The 23,885-nt window shown below is 39.6% G+C and overlaps 1 protein-coding gene across 1 annotated transcript in view; it reads left to right on the top strand.

Annotated features, from left to right (window-relative positions):
- The first annotated feature begins 2,102 nt into the window (after positions 1–2,102).
- Positions 2,103–23,885, top strand: part of PRSS12 (serine protease 12) — a 30,116-nt gene continuing 8,333 nt past the window's right edge. Inside the window, exons 1-8 of the mRNA XM_054392330.1 lie at positions 2,103–2,409; positions 10,539–10,677; positions 12,872–13,050; positions 13,334–13,484; positions 15,979–16,157; positions 16,783–16,924; positions 17,899–18,095; positions 21,100–21,241. Of these exons, the coding sequence (XP_054248305.1) occupies positions 2,103–2,409; positions 10,539–10,677; positions 12,872–13,050; positions 13,334–13,484; positions 15,979–16,157; positions 16,783–16,924; positions 17,899–18,095; positions 21,100–21,241 (1,436 nt within the window). The remainder of the gene's footprint in view (positions 2,410–10,538; positions 10,678–12,871; positions 13,051–13,333; positions 13,485–15,978; positions 16,158–16,782; positions 16,925–17,898; positions 18,096–21,099; positions 21,242–23,885) is intronic.

Below are 23,885 nucleotides of genomic sequence, written 5' to 3'. Positions count from 1 at the left end.
AGAGTGAATTTGTACATGTGGATCATTAAACTAAACCTGAACTCTATATTGGGAGGGAATTACTATGATTACTTTTTTTATCCTTCTTGATGCTTCTTTTATAATTCTAGTTACTTTCAAACCTTTTATCCTGTGTAACCCCTTTTCCTTCCACCTCTTGCTTAGTACCACCTTGCAACCTCAAGCACAAACCCCTCTACTCTACATAGACAAAGGAAGTTCACTGCATGCAAGATTCCTGCTAGCCCACACACCTAGGGCAGACAAATGAGATCATCATACATTAAGTACCAGGCTCAAAGCTTTGCCTGGAGTGTTTTGCAAGATTCATCACACTCATCTGTTCTCCTCCTGTACTGATCAGCAGAACTCTTCCAGGATGAGGGAGGGGGAAAGGGGGAGGCAGGGAGGAGAAGAACTTAGGTCAGAGAATATGAAATATTGCAGTTACTGTGATGCCAAAAACATGTTTACTGGGCAATGAAGGAAGGATTAACCATCTAGGCTGAGCATGCTTTTAACATGCCCCTCCAAAGGATAAAAGCAACCAACTTGTCACAACAGCAACAGTTCTTCAGAAAATTAAAAAATGGCCATAATGAGTTGCTTTCAGGCAAACATTTTGTGCATATTCAAATATTTTGGAAACAAATTAAACTCTTGACAGTCTTGACAATTTCTAAGGTGATGCAGATACATATCCCAGAAGAAACCTCAGAAAGAAAGGACAATTCGTGTGCTTATACCCACACAGAAGTGCAACACACATGTGATGGAAAAGTTACCATGTAGCTGTAGATACCCCAACAGAGTATTCTTTAACTTTGTGCTTAAAATACTAACTGTAATGTTGCAATAATAAATTAATTGCAGAGGACAAAAACTAAAATGACTACAGGTAATACCAAGCTCTTTAGAGATGCTTCTCCCTAGCACTGGAGCTTTTTTGGTCTTACAAACAAAAGCTTAAATTGTTAAAGTTGCATTTTGCACTTTCGGAATGGTTTGGAGACTACTGAAGGAAGGATTAGTGGAGACACAAGGGGTACTGCATGGAAAGCAGAAAGTACACGCTTTCTCTTTTATAGTCTGGTCACAATGCAAGGTTGTGGAAATACTGATGTGCTCACCCAGAAACCAGAGCAACACTTCTCAGCCAAAAAAAAAAAAAAAAAAAAAATAGAGAGGACAAAAGATCCTATGGAGAAGTGAAACTACAGACAACATTACAGACCAACTGCCAAATAAAGGGTATGTGCTCTGTCAGGCAGTGTGAGCCTTGGCAAACAGCGTAGACTAAAAGGTAAATTAAAAACCAGTAACTAACCCAAACTAACTACTGAACAATTTGCGACAAAGAAGCAAAACTAACTGACAGCCACCCTTGTAGAAAAGGGAAATCAAGAGATGATCAGGACATGCAGAACTCCGCGGTGGCTGGGGAAATAAGCAGATTACTATTCAGAGCACATGGGGCTGGGCTGAAGCTAAACCCTCGAAGACATTTCTCTTCACGGCATTTGTTTCCAGCCCCTTTGTTTCTCGAAGACGCGTCTGGTGCGCTGTCCATCCCTCTGCCTCCCCAGCCGCTGTGCCAGTCAGTTTAGTCCCTCTGTCCCCCGCCCCGGGCCAGACTTTGCCCCTTCTGCTCCCTGTGACGCTGTCAAGAGGGCTCGGTGGAGCAGCAACTGCGGGACCAGGGCAGCGAAAGTGGTGTCTGACAGGAGAACCCCAAAGTGCGAGAAGGAAGCGAACAACACTGAACCCGGGAGCGGCGGGGGAGCAGGAGCCGGGGGGGGGGGCGCGGCGACTAGGTCGATGCTTGGTCCTCTCCAAAGCGCCGCCGGGGCTGCCGGAACGGTTGCCGCATGGGGTCGGGCAGCAGCCCAGCTCTCCCTCCCCGTGTCTGAGAAGACTGCGGCAGGTAGCCCCCAACGTCGCTCGCCGCTGGCCCTGCCCCCGCAGGCAGGGGAGCCGGAGGGAGGGCGGCTGGGCAGTGCGGCGTGGGGGATTAGTGGGACGCCGCGGCCCCGCCTCTCCCCCGTCCGCATCCCGGGCGCGATGAGAGGGGGAGATGGACCCGAGCCGGCGTGACTGGCACCATGACATTCGCCGGCTTCGTGGTGGCGCTGGTGATAGGAACGATCCCCGAAGCCCGCGGGCTGGGGCAGGTCTCCGCCAGCCTCACGGACGCCTGCTCCCCACAGACGCCCGCCCCGGCCCAGCCGCACCCCGCCGGCTGCCCCACCGGGGGCTTCGCGGTGGCCCCGCGGCCATGGCCACCCGCAGTGCCCGGCCTCCCGCGGCGAGGCACAGCGGGCCGGGGGCCGCGGGGCCGCCGCAGCTCCTGCGCCCTGCCCGGCGGCGGCCGGAGCCCGACGAAGCGGGGCCGCGCTGACTGCGAGCGAGGTGAGCGGGGCGGAGGCACGGCGCGAGCACGGGGCGAGTCTTGGGCGGCGGAGCGGGAAGTGTCTGGCGCTCCGCGGGACGGAGGGGGCACAGGGACCGGAGCATGGGCACCTCCTGCCAAAGGGACAGCAAAAGCGGGGTGTCTAAACTTTTACATCAGCATCTGCCTCGGAAAGCGAAGGTGCTACCTGGGTTTATCCCGACGCTGCTTTATCCGGCGGTAAATGGCGTTACGAAACTGTGCCGCCGGTATTCTGCATGCTCTGCACTAGGCATTCCTCTTTTTCTAACCGGGCGCGCTTCCCTGAGAAACACTTGGTCTACAGAACAGGCAGAAGGGAAAGCAAAAAGATGCCTTACCCTCGACACCAACCGCTCACCTAGTATCTCTCGCTTTCCCACCCACATCTTAGGATAATGGGGTTTTGCAAGGTAGCGCTGGTGCCTGGGGACATCTCTGAACCCAGCCAAGAGACCTGTGCTGCCCCCACACACTCCCGGCTAAACTCTGCGACTTCAGTGGAAGTTTTCAGTGCACAAGGACTGAATAGGAATTTCAGCTTTCAGCCTTTGAGGAGCTGATCAGCTTTATGCTTCATCAGTGTTGGCATTAAGTATATTTATGTATTTGAATGGCTAGTTTTATCCTGCAGTGCTCTGCTATTAACTCCTACTTAGTAAGAATTATGTCCTGTCTATAGCTACAGTAAATATAATCAAGCATAATTATTGCAACAAAAATAAAATTCCCTTATTTGTTGTCCATCCTTTACATATTTTTTAATATCACAAGGTCAGCAAGGAAGCTGATCATTATTATTATTATTATTAATTTTGGTTTTGTGAAAGTTGCTTTTGGGTTGGTTTAGGTTTTTATTAATTTACTTCTGGATCTCTTAGAGGATTGCTATCTTCTCTTCTAACAACAGCCCTAGAAGTGTTTGCAAAAAAAAAGATGGTAATTTGAACAATGTGCTCATTATACATATCAGTATAAAATATCACATGAAGAGCATATGGAAGCACCAAGGTCCATACTCATAATTTCTGCATTAAAAAAATGCAGCTTCCAAAGCTCTGTTCAAGTCCAGCGTTGCACTCCAGGAAGACAGAATGATGTTATGCAATACAGATGTTTCCCTGGAAAGAATACCAGGCAGCTGATGCCATAGAGGAGAAAACGGGTAACTAGACACAGACAAAAAAACCCAAACCAAACCAAAACAAAAAACTCCAGAAGACCTCATGCCCTTTAAGGAGTCTCAGTTTGGGAAAGGATCCCACAGCTGCTTCTTCAATTTAGCCCATCACTCTTTTTTTCACCATTCTTCAGTCTGGTTCCCAAAATACTTTGTGAGGGCTTGTCTATGTTGCAGTGAAGAAGGATGTGGCATTTTATTGCTAAGTACCCAATCTTGTTCTTACTAACCTAAATTCCAGAATCCCCTCTAAGTTCAGCACAAATACGATAGAAGTAAAAAAAAAAAAAAGCCAAAACAACTACTTGGTTTGGGTTTAGCTGCATTTCTTGAGTCTTTTCAGAATGCTGAGGGCTTTTTTTTCCCCAAAATGGAAATCCAGGTTAACCCCTATTAAGAGGAAGGACACAGATACTGAACAATAGCCAATACTGTCTAACTGAAAGGTCATCTGCTTCTGTCTGACCCAGTGGTAAAAACCCTCAGTGACAGTGACAGGGCAAACCTCTGTCCCAAAGCATTTGTGGAGGTGATAGGAAAGCACTGGAGAGTATGTGAGATGGCTTCAGGTGGAGCATGGACATAAATCCAGCTGTTTGCTCAGAAATAAACATTATTCTAACATTTGCCCTGCAGTACGTGCCTTTTCTTACAAGAAGCAAAGAAATGTAAGGAAGGCAATGGTGCAGGTTATACCCAGAGAAGGACAGACCATTCAGAGAGAAACTCACTGTACTGTTGCTTAAGGACGTGTGCTAAGGAAGTCTCTGCTCAGTTATTAGGCACCTGCAGTAACTAAATGTAATACCATGTTCAAAGCCTTAAATGTAAATCTCCTGGCTTTCCCAGCTTAAATGTTAAGACTTATCTGCAAAGTTACTTGACTACACTTTGTGCATGTCTATATATTGAACTGTTTGGTATTTAAATATTAACAATGAAAAATTAAAGGAAAAGTGCCTTTGCAATTATGCTACATGGTACCAGTCTAAAATTAGTTTTGTAGTTCAAAATAAGAGATTTTTGTGTTTAATTTCCTTCTAAAATTAGAGACATTTGGGTATTATTTATTCATGCCTTGAAAGCAAGTAAACCAAATATATATAAATTACCATGATTAACCAAGGAAATTGTAGAGGAAAATGGGGTAAGTGAGTACTCTGTACACATAGCCTGGGTAACTCCAGCAGAATGGAGTATTTTAGCTACTGCTATTAAGAACTTACCTGTAACATATTCGTGCTTCAAAAAAGAGGCCTACCTTAGTATCTAAAAGTGGGTTTACTATTTTTCTTTATTTTAAAAAGGGGAAACAATACAAGAGAGGTTAAGTGTCTTTGCCAGAGGTCACACCACCAATCAGCTGCAAAATTTGAAACACAATACCCCTCTCCAGAATGGCCAGATAGTAGACTATTTCCATTTAAACTGCTTTTATTGCAGGTAATTCTACTAGTGCAAATCAAATAATGCTTCACTGAACTTTTGTGAGAGAAGAGCCAAGCCTCTGGCTTGTAGTCTAAACATTAGATTCTTCTCCCCACCTGTTATACTGCAGTGCAGGCAGTTGATGGAAGGTCTTTTGGGATTTGGGGCTTTTTAATAGCATAAGGTTAAAGAAAAAAAAATGATGAAAATGAAACATGAGTGTCTGCTTTTCCTTCTAAGCTTTTCTGGAACCATTCTTATTACAGCTGCCAGCATGAGCCTTCTCACATTCTACAGCTCTGTGCTACATAAAACAACTACAGTGCTTTTAAGCCTGTTACCTTCCTAACACTTCCTTTTATTTTTTCAGAGCCTTAAACCATTGATCAATCTCACTGCTGCAGAGGAACCAATTCAGCACATTACACACTCAGTACATGCAATATTTATATTTATATTGGGTATGCAATATTTATATTTATTCATGGGTATGCAAACTTGCTATTTGCTAAAGTTCTCTAGATGGGTCTTAAAAAGTACTGATGGATGCATCTTTTTTTGTCAAGGTTAAAACACCAGGAGAATTTAATTTTATTTTTGGACTTAGGAAAGTGATAGATCAGCATTCACGGATCACTTTGAGCATCATCCATAATTTTGCTCAAGTCAGTAAGATTAATTTTTTTTATTTTAGCCAGGCCTGATTCTGGAAGGGTAGAAAAGTTTCAGCTGATTTGAACAGGTGTTAGGTTTGACCTGTATTACAAGTATAGGTACAAGTCCTTCATGCAAACTGATGAATTAGTTTGATAAAGAAACTGGGACAGACTCTCTTACATGTATTATGCATGATCCACTGCTTTTCTGAAATACTGTTGAGTTACAGTGTGGTTGCATTGAACATACTGGGTGCATCACTGGCAGACCCTCACACTTTGTGTCAATTTGGACTTACCTAACTGTCTCCATGGCAACCATGATGCATTGTATCAGTGTAGGGCCTTTTTTTGTTACTATCCCATGTTGGAACACCTTGGAAATTGAAGCATAAATATACATATTTATTGTTATAGAGATGTCCAAATTTCAAAATTCTATTGTTTTGCTTTAAATCTGTAATTTCTGAGCACCCAGCACCAGGGTGAAAGGCACAGGCAACCTCTCCTTCTGATTCCTCTTTTCCAAATCTACATTTAGAGCCAAACAACAAACCTTTGGACACAGGTGTTTATGAAGAAACTGCTGGCACGCCTTTAGGCAACACCACAAACCCCAGTGCTGCAGCACATATGTATACATATGGCAGAAGTGGATTCCCACTGTATTTGCAATTCAGCCATACAGAGTAACAATGCTTGTTCTCAGTGAACTGCAGAAAATGAAACGGGGTTTGAAGTTACCCACCATCTCTGGAGGTGAGAACGGTATAGAAAAACAGGCCAAGCACAACAGCACAATTCCTTTGAAGCTCTTCTGATTTTTGGAGTTAATTAAAAGTTGGCTGAGAGGTTTTCCTCTCCTGTTCTTCCTGTATGTCTCATCTTGAGCCTATATGGCAGGTGTTGCAGAGCAAGTCTCAGCAGCACCCGCTGGATACCCTTACTTCCTTGCATTTGCAAGTATAACTTAATCTCTTTTAAACAGTGAGAGCAGATGGGAAAGACTCCAACTTGGGCAGATACCAGGGCAACTAAAATTATCCAACTGCATGTAAACAACATGAGCTGACCGTCTGTAACCTTGGCTGGAACAAAGTTAGAAGAAACAGAGATATTTTCTCAGTGTGTATGTTGGGAGTTTCTGTCAAGACAACATTGTATTCTTCAGTATAGACCTGAATTAAGTCCATTGTGAGACTGCAGTATGTGACCTAGAGCTGCCTAGTAGGCTCACTTTGTGGTCCTGTGCCCTTGTTTCTCACTTTCAGGGAGTCAGTTCTCTCCTCATCCTTTCTCTTACCAACCTGTGCTGAGGAGGGCATGAGACCCATGAGCAGTATCCCACACGTTCCCTGATGCTGAGCTTGGTGTTGAGGCAGCAAAGTCTGATCAGCACTTTCAGCAGAGGATTGACACCATACTGAGTTGGGAGAGAGGGAAAAGAGCTTGAGTTTCTCAGAGCATTGCATACAATGAGTTGATATTACTCATTGAGTAATTACAGAGTTGATATTACTCCGTAAGCTCTGCTCCCATCAGCAACTAAAAGAGCTGAAATCTTATAGCTTAAAAAATGGAGATGTTACCATATCTACAACTCCAGAAAGCTAGAGCTTCCATGTTTTCTCAGAAGTTATTCAGGTGCACAGGTGTTGAGATGCCATAGGGGCTTGAGGTGTTAAAATATAATAGTAGGAGACGTAACCAGTGAAATTAAGAGTTAGCTTCTCATCCTGCTAAATATTAGTTTTCTTGTTGCCTGTCAAGTGAAAGAGTGTTTCCTGGTCATTTTAACAATGCAAATACTGATTATATTGCAGTTAAAAATATTAACACACTCTTTAATAACAAAGACTCAATCATGAGTAATACAACACTTGGTGATACAGCATAAACATACACCATAGCAGATGATGTTGGTCATCTTGCAATTCCCTATGATCAGTTTACACATGAAACACACATCTATGTTTCATTGTGAAGTAAGAGGTCTAGCTAGTATAAAGACAAAATAAGCTACTGACATGGAAGTCTATATTTTGAAGTTTATGTCTGTGATGTTTTAGGAAGCATTCATGTTACTGCAACTAATGTATCTCTTGATCCAGTAACTCAGCTTCCAGGGAATGGAATACCGCAAAGTATTGAGTAAACAAAAAGGAAATGATTTTCTCATTAGTGTGCTCTTTGATTTGTTTGCTACATAATCATGACTGGTCATATGATACAGACTGATACATACTTCAAAGTGTATATGAAATACTGAGCTAGAAACACTTAAGAGTGGACAAAGAAAAAAATATGTTAGAGATATTAACCTTTCAGAGGGGTTTCAGTTCTCACTTTTCTTTAAAAACAATGGTTTTACTTATTGGTTTCCTTGAGGACAGAATGCTGGATTTTGCCTTGGATGGTTTAGGTAGATAGATGTAGATACCAATACTGTCCTATGAGGAGAGGAGTGAGTCAATGCAACCAGTGTGTTAGAATTATTGTACTATATTGTACCATATATTCAGTTAAACAGATTAACCATCTGAAAATCAAAAATAGTTCAAATTTGTTCCAAAATTACCTTTAGTGATCTTCTTGTGTGTTTTCTCTTCTACATGACAGAAACTGGTTCTTCATTGTATTTTCTTGTGAGATGAACACAGGTCACTTAATGAAAGCTACTACGCTTCACAAAACATAGGTGTTTCTATACACAGCTGTCAATCTACAGGAAAAAGGCAAACCAAAATATTTTGTTGAATTCTTTAAAAATCCCCCATTTATTGCCTCTATACATGTCTTTTCCCACAGGCACATGGAAATCAGGTACTCTTCCCTCCAGTCACTTTCCCTTCCTTACCAACTGGTACCAGTAGCGTGTTTTCCCATGTTAACAGGGACCAGAAGTCATTGGGGGTTCTTTAGGGGAGTGGGTGACTAGGGACAAGCTGTTTTCTTTGAAAAGCATGGAGTTCTCACTGTGGACATGAACCACCGAACAAACTTCCTTCCTGAAGCTTCTACCAGAGATGCAAAGGATTTTAGATCACTTACATTTCAGTTGTTGGGAAGAGAGTTGCTGATGTGCAGAAATTATCTCTTGTGCTATCTTTTACGCTGCGTACATGAATGAATTTCACTGTTGTCACTGGGAATTCTGTAAATCCAGAAAGAGGCCATGGAGACTTAGAGGAGAATTTTCTTCTTCAAGTGCTCACTCAAATATTTGAATAGAAATATCATGTAATGTGTATTCAGGAAATGCTGTATTGATTTCAGTAGGTGACACGTAAGCACTCGTGTACAAAAATAAACTTATTTTTGGAGATGACATCTTCAAAATTGCTTTCTGGCATGTCAGGAATCACTGTGCTATGACTGCAGTTGATGTTTCAAGTAAAAATAATAGTCTATAAAAACAGTCTTGTGAGAAACAGAAATAAACAAAATTTCAGCCTCTGTCTGTGACAGAAAAACACAGAGGAGAATTATAAAGACAGATAAAGGATGTGCAACATGTCTCCAGAAGTTATAAATGATCCCCTTATTTGGAATTATAGCTCACTCTGTAACATGAGTTGAATAAATTTTGTTTGCAATTTACTGCACAGTAAGTTACTGCTGAGAAAGTAAATAGGAGGCAAAAAGGAACACACGAACCCAAGTTTGAGGTTAATTAACTCCTCCAGTTATTTGGCAGTCATTTAGTTTCATGGTTTTATACAAGATACTGAATTAAAACTAGGACATAATCTGAGTGCAAGCTGAGAAGAAAAACTGGATCTAGCTATTATTATTATTCTTTACACATACATGAAGACATATACAATGAAATGCAGGCACAAACGTTGACTGTTTTCTACCATTGCTAAACATCCTGCAAACTGGATGATGGTGCAGCTTCTGATTTTAAGTAGATCAGAGAACAGGGGCAGATGGATTAACTGAGATTTCAGGCAATACTAATGCATGCAATTAGGCTGTGTTTGATAATTTATCAGCAATGTATTCTTTCTTGTTGAACTACTGCTGTGTTATGACTGTTCTGCTGCTGCAAAGTTATAGCTATGACCAGCTTTTCCTTCCCCACTTCAACCAGTGGCATTTCACTACCTGCAGGAGCAGATGCATCTGGCATCTCAACTGAACTACTGTTGTAAAAAATGCAGCTTATATTAATTTTCTTGGATTTCTGTGTTGTGTAGCTCTCAAGAAGCAGACTTCTTCTCCACTCCTTTTGGATGATTCCTCATGTATTTAGCTTGTTTTGTCTGGGAATTTGGTAAAGAGCTCTCATGAATTAATAGAACTACACCTAACATTTTTCTGTCTTAGAACAAGTATGAACAAATGCGTTCTTTGGCTAAAATAAACTGCTGATACCCATGACATGCATAATGTTACGTGGGTCAGAGCAAAAGCTATGCAATCCTTGTAGTCATTTTCTGATTCCCTGAAGTTGGATGGAATTATGTGGAAGATAAAATGTATAGCACTCTCTCTCTCTCTCTATATATATACACACACACACATTTTGAAATAAACATTTCAATATTTATGCATATTTTATACGTCAGAAAGATCAGAAATGAGATGTAATTTCAGTGTAAGAAGCAAAATGTATTCCTCATGTAACAAATATGGTTATCTTCTTTTGTACATCACTGTATAGGAATGTTAAATGTGCCAGAGAGCTTCTTAGAAGCAGCTCTCCCGAAGAACACAAAGATGGTAATACATGAACTCTCTTTGCAGAGGGAAAATCAGGTCCAGAGCCTTTTCTCTAGGATACATCAATTAAGAAATAGACTATCTTGAGGACTTGTTGTTTTTTAATTTTCTTAACTAGGGTCAGTAAGACTCCAGGGTGGCAAAAATAAGTTTGAAGGTACAGTGGAGGTTTATTTGAATGGAATCTGGGGAACAATCTGTGGAAGCCACTGGGACAATAACGATGCAACGGTTATATGTCGCCAGCTTGCACTTGGGTAAGTTTCAGTGTGTAAAAATCAGTCACCTTGCTTTCATGATGTTTCTGTACAAAGGACATTCTATTTTGCACATCCTGAAGGCTTTTTGTGTTTGGTGATTGTTTTTTTTCTGTTTGAAAGTTACCAAATGCTGATGTTGTTCTTCCCAGAATCCTTCATTTCCTTCAGTTGTGTTGTACTTCAGAGAGGTTGATGTGAACATCAGTATTTAATTTGAAAGCTGCACAAGGAATCTGGAGAGCAGCAAATCAGTGTAGATGACTTGCTTTAAAAGTGGAAAGTGTGAAGAGGTCAGAAAAGCTTAGGGCAGACAAAAACTGATTTACTAGACATCCAGGAGATGTCCCCAAGGGCAGAAATAAGGGGTCGGATTGTGATCTCACAAGTGTCAGTTAAGAACAGTTCCAATGAGGTTACTGGAGTTATAACAAAAATGTAAATGTGCCTAGAACGATGCTCTACATGGGCTCCTAATCACAGGAAAATTTCTGGTTCTCAGGGCCATGGGGTTACCTGGGTAATCACCCATTCTATCCTGACAAAAAACATCTGGGATTCACCCCAGGATTTTGGAAAATGTAGTATTTTTGTGGTGCACATTTTCATCTAGCTAGATAAACCTGTATGGTTTCCTTTCAGAGTTGCATTGATAACTAAACCTAAACCCAGACAAGCGTTATACTATTATTGGATGGATTCAAAGTCCCTCCACTGTCCTCATTGACCACTACTTTTCATTGCTGTCAGAATGGAGTTAATGAACAGGACCTTTTAACATAATTCGGTCATTAAACTCCAGATAAGGCCTATAGTGATACTTCAATTGCAACAGTAAGATAAAACTCAGGTAAGAAAGAAGAGGCTTATATACATAGGGAATTTTAAAAAGCCATTTCAGCTGCTAAAAAAACTGCTGTTTCAAGTTAGCAACCGTATTGCTTGAATACTCCCCTCAGCACTCCGTTCAGTTTGCACTGTCTCAAAGCAACAAAGTATGTCTGGCTTTATTGCCCTTCTAACATTTCTTTCAATCACATACCAAAGTAGTGATTTGCTACAAGCAGTAAGGGGCTTCTGTAGCATACTTGCACTGTGACATTCCTGATGATTATTCTACTTTTTAAGACTGCTAGCCAGAACTAAACCTAATCTGGTTTATAATGTTCAGTACTAATCTGGACACACCAAGCCAATTTATAAAAAAATGTGAGGATTAGATGAGATAAAAGTTCAGCCATCTGGAGGCTTTGATTTTGCTTATGACTTTAGCTGTATACAGACAATGTCTCCTTTACTAATTTTCATCTAAGTTGTTTTTGCCTTCCATACCTTAAACATCACAGTTAAACAAGACCTCTGTTAGCAAAATAATTCAGTGATTTGGGTGAATGGTTTGGTCTTTTCAACAGAAATGGCTTAAATCTGAATGCAGGACAAAAAGCCCTTTGGAAATGGTAATTGAAAGTTTTTTGTTATGTTTGGCAGAAATTTGGAACTATTCTACAAGGTGAACTTACTAAATGTTACTGGTGCTTTTCAGGTGCTTCCACCTCTCTCTGATCCTTTGATTTTCCAATATTTGAGCTTTGTTTTTCATTTTAATTTTGTTAGTCATTATATGCAAGAAAAGATGGCTTAATAATCGTTGCTGTAGATCCAGTATGGAAAGGAAGGAAAGCTGTTTATAAATGTTTTGCATGGCTGGGAATGGCTGAATGAAGAATGCAGGACATGGGCCTGACTGAACAGAGTATGAGGTGGTTTCATTCATGGTCACAACCATATGTTATGACATGTGCATGGGCAGAGCAGTAGTATGATTGAATGTAGTAAAGGGGAGGATAAGGGTGCAAGGCTCATTTGCATGACCTCTCCTTGAAGTACAGCTGCAGTGGGACAGTACTGTAAATTCATTTATGGACTGTTGATTTTTATAGTCAGGAACAGGGAGGACAGCAGCAGCAGCAGCATAGGCCATTGTACTAGAGTATCCCACAACAAAATGGTGAGAACTGGGTCACATCTGTTACTTTTCTTTGTGCAGAAGACAATTCTGAGCTGTATAAAAATGTGATGAATTTACTCTGCTGAAGAAAGTCTTTAATTTTCTGCTCCAAGGTTTATACAGGAGAAAACGTTCCACTTCCCCACCCCCCACTCTAATATCCTATCCTGATTATTCTTCTTACAGTGAAAAAGGTACAGCAAAACATGTACCGTTTTCTGGACTGGGCCTTATTCGTGTTTACTGGAGTGAAGTGCGTTGTCGTGGTGATGAGGAAAATATACTGCTATGTGAAAAAGACATCTGGCAGGATGGAACATGTCCTCAAAAAATGGCAGCTGCTGTCACATGTAGCTCTTCCCTGGGTAAAGAAAATACATATGGTTTGGTTAACTCCTTCCCTTATTTAAATACAAGTAGTAATAATTACTCATTATTAAATTAGAAAAAAATACTAAGACTTCTTGAAACAGGAAGTTAAACAGATTGAATCATTGCATCATGAACTGAAATCCCTCTGTGCTGTGCAAGCAGCACCAAGGGACAAGCCTATATAGAACCAATTTTGCTCTTACTTTTCTCTAATATCAAGATAACATTTTGGTAAAGAAGTGACCTTTTTCTATAATATTCCGTGTTTGATCACAGCCCCTGTCTTTACTCCGATCCGTCTGGCTGGTGGGACCAACACTCATGAAGGAAGAGTAGAAGTCTACCATGCTGGCCTGTGGGGAACTGTCTGCGATGATCAGTGGGATGATGCAGATGCTGAAGTTGTCTGTCGGCAGCTTGGCCTTGGGTTAGTTTTTCTACATATTTTCTACTCCAGCAGCAAAGCAAGAGAGATAACATAGCTTGGAACTATGTCAAAAGATGCTCCCTTAAAATCACACTGACACTTTGAAGCAGTACCTAAGTTCGTTTATTGAAGGTTCAGATACTATGCCATTACTTTCAACTCCCTGAAACTTTGATTTAGAGGGTCTGGTTTTCAGTGTCATATGATAGAGGCAGTTTTGTCTGTAGAACAAAGGATGTGTCTCAAAAGAAATACTTTCTAGTGAAAACTCACTACAATTTCAGTAAAATTTCAGGGAAGAACCACAGGTGAAGAAAAGGAAGTTGCCTTGACTGTTAACATCCTTACATCCGTTTCACTGAGGTGTCCAAGAGCCTTCTTGCTTTGGAGTAAGAGCACTGCCCTATCAGAAAGGATGCTGTTTGGCATCCCTGTGAGAATCTCTCAAGATTTAAGTCATGACTCTCTGAAGATATTTGCATATACTGAGTAGATGTCTGTTTGAAGTTTTGACAGTTAAGCTTATTAGCAGATCTGTCTGAACTAAGCATGGTCCATAATACAGTCAGAGCAGAACAGGATTTTCTTGTTCCTCTTCTGAACAGCTGGGGTTGATTTTGATACCACATGAAGGACAAGTAGTCAGTAGTTGAGGAAAGATGCTGCAGAAGTGGGAGGTCATGAGGAGAACTGCTGGACCAGAGAGGAAGGAGATGGGGACACTGGGGTGAAAGGCCAGATGGATTGAAGAGGGAGAGAGCTAGGAGCAAGGTGCACAGAAGACCCAAGGAGGAGAAGGGGATTATGCCTGAGATGGACTAGATGAGAACTATGTAGGTCAGTGCAGAGGAGACTGGAAGTGGTACTGAAGGCAGCAACCTTTGTGCCATTAATGGGTAGCCCCCAGAATGCACTTGCAAAGTGAAACCGAGGCCTTGGACTGCTGCCGCCATACAAATCAGATCAAAAGAATGAGAACTGTGCAGTACTTCAGAAGATTCTAGATCTCCTGGTGAGCCACACAGGAATCAACATGCTCCTCTGACATTGTATTTTCATTTTCCCCCAGTTTATTTTATGCTGTATTTCTATATTGCTGTACATTTACAATTGGGAATGCCTAACAAAAAGTCTATGTCCTTACAAGCTTTTTTGCTTTTGAATTGAGTCACTAATAGAGAATTTGGGGAAATTACCAAGCTATGCATTACATTTCTCTACACTAATGTCAAATCTCATGCTCTTAATGTGCCTCTTTACTGATTATACTAAGACATTGATTACTTATATTTAATGCTCATAAACTGCAGTTCTGCAATGTGATTGGATGCTTCTAATTTGATTAATTTTTCTGAGTAAATAAATTGTATTAAGATGGTACCAAATCTTTTTGAAGTATGTCTAGAGCTTTATAGAATTTCCCAAGTAATCAAGATGCCTTAACAAATGTGCTCATTAATATGAATTGAAATTGTACCAACAGTGGTAGTAGAACAGTTAATTAAATAATAAAAAGAATCTAAATTTGCATACTGTTAATCTATCTGGAAACCTGCCACCAATTGTTAAAGTAAACCATCTCAGTAAGAAGCTACCCATACCTTTTCAACTTTGCTATAGCAGTCCTATAAAATTTCAGAATTATTATCAAGAATCTGTGAGATTGCTAATTCTAAATTTAGTATTGTTTTCCTGTTAAAAAAAAGAGAGAACAAAGATTGTTACGTATTTATACAAAGCACTGAAAATTAAATCCACATTATCTAAATCTGTACATGGATTAATCAGTGCCTTAAAACCATGAACTACTGCAACTTATATTAAAGAAAAAGAAATGTACTATTGTGACACACAGTTGCAAAACCAGTTAAGATACCGAATGACTACATCCCAAAATGAAATAGTCAAGACCTGTCATGTTTTCAGTATAAGCTGAACATACCATTCCTATTGGGTGTTACTTGACAACATATGGCTGGTAATGGAAAGCTCCCCTTAAAGAAAATTAATTAGTATAGAGCCCTGCACCCAAATTGGATATTAATTAATTTAAACTAAACCTTTAGGGAGGTAATTAATTCATTATACTGAAAAACTTAAATATACATTTCAGTCTTACAAGTTGAAAAATAAGAGAGATATTGAGAATACTTCTATAAAAACTAGACTGGATAGATGAACAGAGAGACAAGTAAGTGGAAACAAACCAACCCCTGGGGAATGATCGCTTCTGTCTGCCTCATCTGGGTATTTGAGATTTAATTAAAGTGCTCTGAGGACAACAGATGAAAGTCACTACAGAAAGATATATCGGATTATTTTTACTACATATAAACAGTAAATGAAAATTAAATTCGAATCATCATGGCCAGCTCTTTAGGTGGTCCACCTGCTGGTTTAGAAAGCTGGATATGCAACATTTCAGCTCTCCCCGTTGAGTGCCAGGCTCTTCAGCTGGCTTCCTCTCAACTGGGTGTTTGTTACACTCCCACAGGGGTATTGCCAAGGCATGGAGCCAGGCTTACTTTGGAGAAGGCTCAGGCCCTGTGCTGCTGGATGAAGTGCAGTGCACAGGAAACGAGCTCTCGCTAGAGCAGTGTCCGAAAAGTTCCTGGCAAGAACACAACTGTGGCCACAAAGAAGATGCTGGTGTTTCCTGCACACCTCTCACAGGTACTTCAATTACCAACAACCACACAGGAAAACAGTGACAAATGCAGAGCTCACAGCTCTGGAAAGAGCATTTGTCAAGTTTGCAGACCCCACAGTAACAGTGTTCTGGCAGTATCAGACCGAACCAGCTGCTGGCTATGGGAATTTCCAGGGACAGAAATATTAGTCAACACGAAGCCTTGGTTCCTCAGGAATATGCCAACTGCCACTATGTGGGACATGCCTTAACTGTATCACATCTACCAGTGGTGGTAAGCACTGCAGCATCAAAGCAAAGGGGAGATAAGAGAACGGACAAAGATGAGGTGTATGCACAGTGAAATCATGTAACCAGAGCCTACTCCTGTGGGCTTGGCATGTAGGAAAGGGCTTCGGGGATCAGTATCTTCTGCTCCTTCTCCTGCACTTAATCAACTGCATTATGCAACACTTCACAGCTGAGGGGGGCAGTATGGTATTTGTTGGATTTGTTACTAAGTGACACCTAGTGATCAGCACTAGATTTAGTAGCCCGATATGCTGATCAGATGCAGTAAGAGCAATGCTATTAATTTTGTGGTAGAACAATAACTGAATCTAAGAAAAACTGATTCTTATTTTTCTTTTTCATACTTGTTCATGACAGATGGTGCATTAAGACTAACGAGTGGAAAAGGCAGTCATGAGGGACGCCTGGAGGTCTACTACACTGGGCAGTGGGGCACAGTCTGTGATGATGGGTGGACTGAGCTGAATACACAGGTGGTTTGCCAGCAGCTGGGATTTAAGTAAGATTACTTGATATTAGATATCTAACTCTTTGCCTTAACAATGATGACAAACATTTACATGAACCCTACAGTATTCAAGGTTCTGTTTTTTTAATATTAGCTGACTGTGTCATAGGAACTACTGAGTTAAAATCCATGAAAGCCTGCTTCCCTTACTCTCAAAGAGGTATTTATGGATTCAGTTTAGGGAGAAGAAAAAGCTTCAACTGAGGCTGTGGTTCAGCAGCCTTTATTCAGTGAGCTTCTTCCAATCATCTTTTTGGCTAACCAAAATTAATGCATAAGCTACAGAAAAAACCTGATTTGTTATATTGTTTCACTTATAAAAACCTGATTCTTGAAAATATTTGCCTGTTCAATGGTCATTAAAATTCACAGGTATTCTGAAGGTGTAAGTCCTTCTGGATGTAGCTCAGAAAAGCCCACAGTCTGGCCCTTGCACACTGTTATGCATTCAAAAGCATATTTTAGGAAAAAAACAACATTAGAGTTTCATGCATTCCCTCTTCATTGCTTTTCCTACTGGCTGCGGCCACAAAGACATTCTCACTAGGTGATTGTTGTCTTGCCTTCAGATTGCAAAAACTCACATTCAAAGAATTTTGTCCCATTTTGCCCCAGTCTGTGACTCTTAAATGTATCTACAATACTAAGAACATACTTTAAGTCTGTCAGTGGGACAGCCATATGCTTGCATGAAGGGAGGCCTTCATCAAAGGTATTAGATTCTCAAACTTGTATCAATGCAACAGTAATTCCCAAAGAAAGGTTACCGAAGCAGCAGCATATGGTGCTCTCGCTGAATTTAATGCTAACTGAACCTGCCCTGTCATGGTTTATGCTGTTTATTGTTACTAGATGAGAGAGCTTTATTTCTTCAGAAATCCTTTATTTGCTTTCTAGTGCTTAAGTATCACATTCCCTCTGATCACTGTGAAACAAGATGTTACATATACGTATGTATTATGCAGGTATGGAAAAACTGCATCTGAGAGCTACTCAGAGGGAAGCTCTGGGCCCATCTGGTTGGATGATGTCAGCTGCTCAGGGAAGGAGACAAACCTTCTGCAGTGCTCAAGGAGAGAGTGGGGAAAGCATGACTGCAACCATCAGGAGGATGTCAGACTCGTTTGCCATCCAGATAATGACAGCCATAGACTCTCACTTGGTAAGGCATCTCTTTGGTGAAATCATAGCATGAGGAGTACTTCAGTGAGTACAGATCTGAACAAAGTATAGTATATCTAAGAATGCTCAAAATATGTGGTTTTGGCAGATGTGTGCAAAGAAGGAAGAGAAAACAGGAAGGGAAAAAGGTCACTTTTCTCCTGAAGATCATAGGAAGTAATCAAGCTTTGTTTAAAGGAACATAAACAGCCAGAGCATTAAAGGTCACAAATTTGTAAGGTAATAAAGTCAGATCCTGGAGATCCTGTTCTCTCAATCTTCACCAGATTCAGCACTTCCTTATGGTGTACAGCACTTCACTCAGCACTTTCCAAATCCTAAGTAACTGTCTCATACTATCAAAAGTTGGAGACTTAGCCAAACACTGAGGAATATAAATCAGTAGTATATCCTTTCATGGATTTACAGTCAATTAAAAAAAAAAAAAAAAAGAAGATATGGAGAAAGAGTGGAAGTTCAGAGATAGTAAGAAGGAAGGATAAGAAGCATGAAATTATTTCTACTACTACTACTACTAGCTAACGCTTATATTGTAGCAGAGTGAATGGGCCCTAGGTGCTGACCAGGGCAGAACAATAGTGGAAACACAGATCAGAGCCAGTTCCAATATCAAAACCCCTTCAAACTGTATGAAAAAAGAAAGAATAAAAAAATGTCATATAGGAAAAGAAATACAATAATTAACAGTGGCACTGTAGAACAAAAATATATACAAATGAATTCCAAAGATTTCTAAATCCACATATTAATTAAACAAGAATACTGGAATGCAAAATAAAAATTAACAGAGGGAAATGGTTTGGCTCAGCAATTCTGAAAAACACTTTCCTGTAAAAAATTTGCTACATAGAGTTTGTAGCTTGTCAATATGTAGCTTTTTACAAAACTGACACCAATAATCTTTAGTTTACCCAAGTATATTTTAGCTGATTTTGAAATTAGAATTGTTAAGTAGCAAAGTTAGACTCACAGCTTCTGCTGAAATGCAATGGATGTGTGTGCCTCGGTGCCTGAATTTCTCTGGAAATCATAGACCAAAAGTCTACTGTGCAAACCAAGGCATAGATTTACTTCATGACATTGCTACCTGTTCTACCAACAATCAGCATTTCCACGTGTAGTTTTCTATTCTCTTCCTCTTAGTCTTTTTCTTCATAGCCTTCTGACCTCTCACAATCCACTGAATGTTTTATGATTCACTACAGTTTCTTTATGTGTAGATGTCAAATTGTATTTGGTAGAAAGAATTTTCTCAGACGAAAAATAACAGGAATTTGAATCATGACTGCTGCCTTTATAGATGCAAACCATCTGTGTTGCTTTCCTATAAAATAAAATCTTAGCTGAAGGAGGTCTGGTTCAGTTAAATGAATCCATATGGCAACTTTCTCACATCCTCCATTGCCAGAAAGTTGTATTAATTTTATGCTATTAATATATATATATTCTAAACCACAAGATGATGTACTAATAAAATAGCTATACTGTATCATTAATATCCCATGCCTCTAGCTAGGTAATATAATTTTCACCTAAATCATATTCTTCCAGAGTAACTCATCATTTCAATGAGAAAATGAAGACAGTGTATCTGACATTCCCTACAGGACTTTTTGATTGGAAAGTGGATGAAGACTCTATTGTTTCCATTTACTGGGTTTTTTTCCCCCTTCCCCTGTAAGGATGAATTCAGTGGGAAAAATATGAGAAATTAGTAGGTGATATGACTTGAGGAAACACAGACATAAAGGAACAGTAAAAAAGAAATAGAACACACTACAATAACTACAATATTTGTTTAGCATATAAGATGATGACAATGCAGCTATAGAGAAAGTTGGTGAAGTTAATTCATGTAGCTCTCCAGGCAGTATGAACTCCAGTATGAGCTATATGCTACAAATGACATTTGAAGCAAACTGACTTCAGGTTTGGTTTTGAATCTTTCCTCCTTTACTTAATGAATGAAGTCTGATTTAAGTAATTTCTCATCCTTACAGATTTATATAATATATAAATAATATTATATAACGTAATATAAATATATTATACAGAAAATATTAGGAACAAGTTAGAAAGATAAGGAACAGTCTTTCCAATTATTCTAAAATAGAAACTCTCATTAATGTTGTAAGGATTATAAAGTACTACATACTAAAAGATTTAGAAAGTGATAATTCTCACTTAAACATTACAAACAGGCTTCACAGAAATTCATAACTGGCTTAAGGCTCCTTGCATTGTTGGCAATCTAAGAACCAACTATGTACTTTGCCTCATGATTCAAAAGTTAACTACAGGCCAAGAACTGAACAAACCATGACTAATTAAAGACTTATCCCCATCAGTGAGATTTTGTATTATGAACATATCTGAATAAGCACTCAATTTGAATTGATAGAAAAATAATGGCACATTAGTCTAGAACAATGTGCTGTAGAAGATTATGCTATTGCACAAAGTATACAGAGCAGTATGCATAACACTAAGTAATAACCGAAGTTCAACAGTGCTACACTTTGTTTGCTGACATAGTGGTTAAGAGGAGTGGTAGCAACCAGTTTGAGAATGGATATATGAACTGAGGGATAGTTAAATTCACCCATAAAGTCTCTGCAAGGAAAATGGGTCCAGCTTGCACTGCTTTCACATCAAAGCTATCTCATGTTTTCTGCAATTAGAGGGAGAACTGTTCTATGCTATGCTATGTGGTCTAATTCCAAGCTATGTCCCGTATTTATTTGAAATTAAGGAACCAGACAAACCCTGAAACTCAAAATACAGTATATTTCGTATTTGCCTTGCAATTTGTACAAACTGTTTTTTTTTGTCAACCAGGAAAAATATGACTACTTTAACAGCTGATACTAGACTTGTTGAACATAAACATCAGTTGACCCTATATACTGCACGTGATGAAATTGACCTAAAGCACTAGTTCTTGCCTCTGTTGTTTTGAGTTGATAGCAGTAATCTATTCCCAGGTCCTCCCATCAGGCTGATGGATGGCGAGAATAAGAAGGAAGGACGTGTAGAGATTTTTATCAATGGCCAGTGGGGCACAATTTGTGATGACGGATGGTCTGATAAGGATGCAGCTGTAGTCTGTCGACAGCTTGGCTACAAGTAAGAAAACTCATTAAGCTCTTTTTCAAGTTAGATATCTGTTTGCTGTATCTAAAAATGTTAAGTTTTTGCAACCAAATATCATCAACATATGTCTGATAACATTAATATATGCCTTTGAATAGTTGTCTGTTTGGCATTCTTATCAGAAATTCTATCTATTTGTATAACAAGCAGTAGGCTATGTCCTCAAAAAGAGTATTCATTAATTTAATGTAATTGGGAAAAGGAGTTTTAATATTCAAAAGCCTATCACAGTCTGGTAATTGAAATGGCAGTTTACTGAAATTGTCTGGAATTTAGCTAAACTTTCAGAGGTAATGGTGGTATTTTTAAAAATAGTTCTTAATCTGTTCTCATTGAAAAGTTGTAATTTGCATATTGTTAATATTTATCTTTCATAAGTCTTAATGATGACCTTGAAATCCTTACAGGATTGAATATAACTGTTACCATTTTTATGAAATACAGCAACAGGTTAGTGTCCAGTGTCGCAGGATGCGGATATGCTTTCTGCAGATCCAGATGTAGGCACAGCAGTTACTGAATTCCTAGTTTCATGGGGTTTTTAACTTCATTTTTTGACCTAGCTTAACTTGATTTGATGGAACTATTATACCAAGGATTATGGTTTTCACCTGCATGACAGCAATTTCAATATGCTTCATATTGAATTCATATAGATCTGACAGGACAAAAACACCATCTGATTAAAACCACTGCAATGTATCTATGTGTCACTTTTGAACTAAGTCACTTAATCAGGCTTACATCACTCATATGCAATTTTTTTTTTTGATACCTAAGAGCACTAAAGATAACACAACTAGAGGGTAGACATATAAATAGCAGAACGAGTAAGAGCTGAAAATTACTTAGTACACTAATGAAATCCAACAGGAAACCAGTGAAATGTCTTCTCTGAATGTATCTGTAAAGAAATCTGGGCTTATGGAATACAAATCGTCTTATCTGCTTGCTGTATCCAACAATGTAAAGCTTGTGCAGCTGAGTATAATCAAATTATGTCTAAACACATAATACCTGCCTTTTAAAAACTGTCTGGTACTTGTTTAGTGCAGCACATTTATAAATAGTAGATGACTGTAGCCTCAAAACTATAAAACTTGACCTGTACTGTCTTCCACTGAATTATTCATTTAGTCTGCTTATCCTCAGCCTCTCTGGCCTTTCATATGTCTCCCTCAGATGATCAAAGTCAACCCCTTATCCCATTGTTTTTAAATTAGTGCAAGGACAAACAGTTGGCTAGGTTCTCAATTTGCGTCATGTCAGAATGGGGGAGTCAAGATGATAGGATACAACACAGCACATGCTTCCTGAAGGATTAGGGATAGACACATTTTACAAATCTAAAACTAGGTTCCAGAAATTGGGAAAGCTTATTGTACATGTTGGGTCTTGGTGACTCCATGTCTAGACAGTTGCATTCCACAAACCTGACTATGCTGTTATGTGCACGGATGAGCTGGAATTGCTTCTGGGCCTAGGAGATCATGCAGAGGTCTATCTGCTCAAGTTTAAAATATTTTCAGCAGCGACATGACTGTTCTACAGTAAGGCTGTGGCTTCTGGGTTCATGTACCTGAGCACAAGGGTTGACGAAAAATTGTTTTATTAGGAATAAACACATTATGTCCTTCTCCTGGGATTAATTCAAAAAGCATCTAACACTGAAGCTGACATCAGTGTTGATTAAGACTGATCACAAAACTGAACAGCATCATTTAACTCCCTTCACCATGCTGTTTCATTCTCAAGTCTTTCCTACTAGGGAATTACATTCCTTGTAAAAAAAATTATCCATTTATCATTACAAATGGAAGAAAAGACTACCTAAAAATGGAGACTTGTAGCAAGACAAACACTAAGAGAACACACACACCTTTCCTCAAGTACTTATTTACTATGTGATTTTGTTTAACATACAGAAATATTTTGATAGAATGAGTAAACAGCAAAGGAGAGTTTTGTAAGCTCTTCCAGTGAATTCATATAAAGGCACTGAAGAGTCTCTGGAGTTCAGTCTCATGTCAATGCATGATTGCAATCCATACGCACTAAGTTCCCTCCTTCACCTACATCTCTATATGTCTCTCTGCATCTCTTTCACCTAGAATATTTGCATATGAGACCTCAAACCTATCAGAATACTCTTTGAAATTTATCTGTTAAGCCAAGGAAGGCAGTGCCCTTATTATTTCTGGTAAGAGTCTGCAGAGACAATTCTATACTAAACTGCAATAAATACTTCTCTGAGAAAGGCTAAGATTACTGTGGTGGTTCACAGCGAAGTAGTTTTCAATATCCTGAGAAACTTCACTGCAATGCCCTAAAGCAGAAACTTCTGGTTTTTGACACAGATACCAAAATCAGGTAAGAGTCTGCAATGGTTGCCTGCACTGTCTCACTGTTTTGTAGTGGCCTACATGACACATCAGCTGCCAAAAGGTATTGGAGAGCTGGACATTTGTTGTTCATTGTCTGTAGCCAGAGTATCATTCACAATATGAAAAATGTTTGAGGCAAGAAGAGACACATTGCTTATGATTGACAAGTTAAATCATACTAAACTCATTAGGAAAAGATTGTCCTCTACTGGTTCCAAAGTCAGTTAAGGCTT

The sequence above is a fragment of the Indicator indicator genome, chromosome 25 (assembly GCF_027791375.1).
Source record: "Indicator indicator isolate 239-I01 chromosome 25, UM_Iind_1.1, whole genome shotgun sequence".
In the NCBI taxonomy this organism is placed as follows: Eukaryota; Metazoa; Chordata; class Aves; order Piciformes; family Indicatoridae; genus Indicator; species Indicator indicator.
The sequence above is the reverse complement of the archived record's forward strand: the minus strand, read 5'-3'. Positions and strand labels throughout refer to the sequence as shown.